Source organism: Engraulis encrasicolus, chromosome 15 (assembly GCF_034702125.1).
Source record: "Engraulis encrasicolus isolate BLACKSEA-1 chromosome 15, IST_EnEncr_1.0, whole genome shotgun sequence".
Classification (NCBI taxonomy): domain Eukaryota; kingdom Metazoa; phylum Chordata; class Actinopteri; order Clupeiformes; family Engraulidae; genus Engraulis; species Engraulis encrasicolus.
Window position 1 is genome coordinate 24,675,624 of NC_085871.1, and position 5,000 is coordinate 24,680,623.

Sequence of the window (5,000 nt, forward strand, 5' to 3'; positions counted from 1 at the left end):
TGTGTGTGTGTGTGTGTGTGTGTGTGTGTGTGTGTGTGTGTGTGTCCTCTGTGTTGTACTGTGTGTGCATGTCTGTGTGTTTCTGCGTACCCCGGTATGTGTCTCTGAATATGTGTGTGTATGCATCTGCGTCTGCGTCTCTGTCTGTGTCTATGTTGCACAGGAGAGTTGAAGGAGGACGCAATGCAACGCAACGCAACGCAACACAAGTGTCTCGCTTAGTTTTAATAGCTCGCAGCTTGGCAGTGTTATTTCTGCATGGAGCAGCAAGTGATTTTCCAAGGAGGGAAAAATGCCACGGTTAATACCCCATATAGACGGGAGGCCGGGAGTATGGTATGCTCCAACAATAACAACAAACCAGCAAGGGTGCATTTCTCGAAACTGCAGTTGCTAACTACAGGTAGGTTAGCTACTTTGTTGGTTACAATACAATTTCCCATTGGCAACTACCGAAGTGTCTAACTGCTACCAACTACCCCTTCGAGAAATGCACCCCTGGATTAGAGATTAAATTTAGCATAGCAAACCCCAAGATAAGTCTCACGTAGCGGATCCTCTGCACAGAGCAGGCACACAAAGTATAATTGAGAAAACATGAAGTATCATTTCAACATGATTGAGTTACAGAAGGTTTTATTTCTCATTAACATTTAATTTTGTGGTCCACCCTATCCTAGGTTTCGGTATTGTATTCTAGTCCAAAATCTGTATTGTCTTCATACACCAACTTTGCCCTTACTGGCAAAATTAGGATCAACTCAACAAAGACGCTTTTGCACACCTCTGTAGTTGGGCAGGTGCGTAGGATGTTATCCCAGCGGGGTTGTCAGTCAAGTGCAAAGAAATCCCGCACACTGTCCATTCCACCAACAAACTTTAATACAACGTTTCGGTCATCCGACCTTCTTCAGGAACTTTACCTGAAGAAGATGGGATGACCGAAACGTTGTATTAAAGTTTGTTGGTGGGATGGACAGTGTGAGGGATTTCTTTGCACTTGACTAAAATTATAATCAACAACTCCGCAATACCAAGTGACATTGTATCTGTAAGTAGCCTCATAATACACACCTTTCCAACAGTGGAATGCTGTACTCGCCGAAAAAACGACCGTATCACTACTATGCTATGATACACAACGTTTTTATTCATACATTACGCCTTGGTCATTGGCATTCTGGTAAAAGCAAAATCATAACAGGGGCCGTGCCTTAAGTGTTTGCAATATTATTTCTGAGGTTCAATAGTGAGCCCTCCTGCTCGGAACAAAATTTTATTAGGAGTCCTTCACCTCCTCTGTTTGTGAATGGTGTACCATAGTGACACGGTGATTCTCATTCTTCATGCTGGAGAGGGTGGAGGGGTAGGTTCTCGTTTTGCTCTTATTTACACTAGGTTCTCCTATTGTAATCAACCTTGATATTTATTATCAAGGAAGGGGAGTCCCACCGGTCGCCAAGCACACACATACAAAGTTTGCAGCCCTTCCAGACTAATTGCCTTAATTAACTACTGTGTCAGAGGAGACTTCAGAGGGGTACTTAATAGTCAGGCAAAGCAATGTGTGGCACAGGACTGGCACAGGGGCAGCTAGAACTTCAACCAGCCAAATACTGGTAAAGTATACACAATAAATTTGGTGGATGGTAGTTACCAGGGGTGGTCCTAAGGGCGTGCCGACTGGGCAATGGCTCGGGGTGGCACCGTTGTGAAACCCCGCCCCGAAATGGCATTGCAAAAATTGCTGTAAACATGTTAACACAGTTATACACATTAAAAATAGTATAAAATGGTTATTTCTACACTATCACCACATTGTTGTAGTAATATCATTATGATTAGTGCTTTTTGTCAATGTCAGTTAGTTACTATAACCGTTGTTTTCGCGGGGGCATGGCCACCACGAAAGAGGTGGGGTGTCGGAGCGGGGAAGCAGCTCATTGTAGGACTGCCATTGGTAGTTACCAGACTGGAAAAAAAATCACTGAAAAATTCACGGCTGCATGCTGAATGTGGGTTGTTGCTGATGAATGTAACCATTTATTTGCGAAAAACAGCAACAACCTCACAAGCAAGGCCAGAGGGCTGAAAAGGCTGCAAAGACAAGGTGCAGAAACCACAAGGACGTTGAAGCTGAGAAAAATGCCTTCCAAACATAACAGATTGTGAAGTTGTTACTTTCCAGTATTTCCAGTCGAAGTTTTGTGAAGAAGATGCATTGCACATGGCATGGCAGTTTCTGTCTACCCATTTTTGTCATGTACACAGAGGCGCATCTAGTCACCAGGCTAGGCAGGATGCTGCTTGGGGCCCCCAAAGCCCCTTGATGGTGAATAACAGCTTACATTTCTACTACAGTAGTGCGGATTTTGTTTAAATGTTCAGTGTTTCGAATTTTGTCTTGAGGCCCCTGCTGACCCTAGAGTCGACTCTGCATGTAGCGGAGCTCATGAGGTATACTGCCATGCAAAACAAGAACGCAGTAACTCAAAATGGTCGAAAAAAAATTCGGAAATGGGCTCTACACTACCTAATTTGTCTTGTGTCAAAAAATGGTGGTCCAACACCGTCCCGTTTTAGAGAAAAATCATTTTGAAAGTGCACAAATGACCCCAAAAAAGTTAGGGCAGTGTTGTTGAGTTACTGCTGCACTTTCCAATGGGAATTGGTTTGGGAGTAGACAGTAATACCGGAGAGAGTAGAGAGAGAGAGGTTCCATTGGCCCATTGTTTCCGGGTTCTATTATTGCAAGGGGGAGGGGGGGAAATCCCCCTTTAGGCAGACCTAGGCAGACCTAAGGACTGTTCTATTCAATTCTAGGAGCATTATGACACGCCCCTTTAGGCAGACCGGAACCTGGTCATGTTAGGTGCCCATAGCAACCTATTATGTTGGCATATCTCTATATACTTAAAGAATCTCTGGTAATACTAGCCAAGAACGCAGTAACTCCTGCAGTAACTCCATTTTGTGGCATTAATACCAGCCAAGAACGCAGTAACTCTGTTTTTTGTGGCAAAAAGACACAAAGTTTTTTGTGTGCATTTAATTTCTATCCTAAAAAAGCATTACCAGGAAGTGTCACCACCACTTTACCGACAACACAGTTGTCCCGCCATATAGGAAACTTTGACGCCTTTTTTCTCAGTTTGCAGTTTTCAGAGTTACTGCGTTCTTAAATTGTAGGGCAGAATAGCCTACCTGAGCCGGATGTGGTAATCTCCGGCATGATGCGACGCCACTTTCCTGATGAACAGAGAGGCGATGTTGCCCTTCTGCACGATCCTCAGCTGCTCCCTCTCCACCTCCTCGCCAGCACCGCCGCCCCCCGAGGTCAGCAGCCGCCCCACGCCACTCCGCACCCAGTGCACCTCGGGGAAGGGGTCCCCAGCGACCGCCGCGGAGATGAGAACGTGACAACCGGGAGCTGCCGCCACCGCTTGCTTCGGACGGATGATGAACCATGGCCGCGTGCCACCAGAGGGTTCTGGAACAGAAAGCTCCGGAGTCACCAACGAGGTCAAGGGTGACATTCAAGTCATTATATTTTGCGTAATTTCTTTCAAGATAAATAAATATTTAACATCCGCTACTACTATACCCTTTTGTTTAGTGAGTTGGTTACCGGTATACTTGTACTGAGGGAGTAGACGTTAAGGATTGTAGAACACAGAACTCAGAGTCAGCAGAAGGGCCGACGATGGCATTCTAGAATTCTGGTATGGGACCCCATGAACTGATGACGTCATCATCTTTTGCTTACTTACTGGGGGAAAGAAGCTGGGGGGGGGGATCTCTTGTTAGTGACCTGTGATTGGGGACATTGTGGAAACTCCATCTGAACCAGTAATATTCCGGCTTTATTAAATCCCATTTCTCTTTCATTTCCTTCAGGATTAATAAAGAGGAGTACATCTCCAATGCTACTCTGTCCTCTTGCTTACTTACGGGGGTGGGGGTGGAGAGGGGTAGACTACTCTCTTGTTGGTGATTAGGCTAGTGGTGGAGTTGGGGTTGAGGGTTAGGGAACAGTGCAACCGCCAGAGTCACCACAAGGTCAATGACATTGTAGAAACGTCATATGAACAAGTCACATTGAGCGCAGTTACATGCGAGGGATATTCTGATTTTAAGCGGAATGGTGGCAGTTTACCTACGGATTGTGCACAACTCATGCACACTCATTCGGAATGGGGTTGTATTCCGTTCCGGGAATATTCCGGTAGCACAACCCTCCTCCACACATGTAAAACAAATACTCCTAGACTTGTTTTATCCTCATTATAGCTTAGTATCCTTCTAGATTAGTTATTTCTACTACAGTAACGCTCTATCCTCTGACTTAGGCTACATTTTTGAGGAAAGAGGCTGCAAGTCCCTTGCTAGTAATTGCTGGTGGGAGTAGGCGAAGGGTTGAGGCTCAGTGAAGCAACCAGAAAAGTAAGTCAAGGACACTGTGGGAACTCTATCTGAACCAGTGATATTATAGACTTTAATTACATTCAGTAGTTGTTTCTCCACAGGGGCGCTACAGCCCCCCAGGGGGTGCTAGGGAGCCCTTGGGGGTCGTTGAGAAGGATACAACTGAGAGGGGGTGGTGCTTAGTTGTTATTGAAGTACATTAGTCTAATTTATTTTTTAATAATAAGGGGGGCGTTGGCAGGTTTATGGTGAGGTCATGGGGGCGTTGGTAGGGTTATGATGGGGTCCAGGGGGCGTTTATTTAAAAAGGGTTGAGAAACACTGGTCTAAACTATCGCATTACAGTTTTTCTCAATTGGTTTTGTACATTTCTCACAACAGAATAATGATTCTCAAAAGTCTTTGTTCAATTGTGACTTCCTGGTGTTACCTCTGCACATGGTCAAATCAGTTTCTCATTGTTTTCGGCATATAGCAAATGCTCTCGTCCACCATGCCATGGCTGTGTACAATTCTCAGTGATATCAATTGCTTTTGTCATATCACTCAAAAAGCTTTGTCACTGAATGCATGAA

At 45.0% G+C, this 5,000-nt stretch overlaps 1 protein-coding gene across 1 annotated transcript in view; it reads right to left on the reverse strand.

Moving 5' to 3' along the window:
* The window catches only part of LOC134464214 (myosin light chain kinase, smooth muscle-like), a 23,078-nt gene that overhangs the window by 3,018 nt on the left and 15,060 nt on the right, over nucleotides 1-5,000 (reverse strand). Inside the window, exon 4 of the mRNA XM_063217688.1 lies at nucleotides 3,205-3,490. Within this exon, the coding sequence (XP_063073758.1) occupies nucleotides 3,205-3,490 (286 nt within the window). The remainder of the gene's footprint in view (nucleotides 1-3,204; nucleotides 3,491-5,000) is intronic.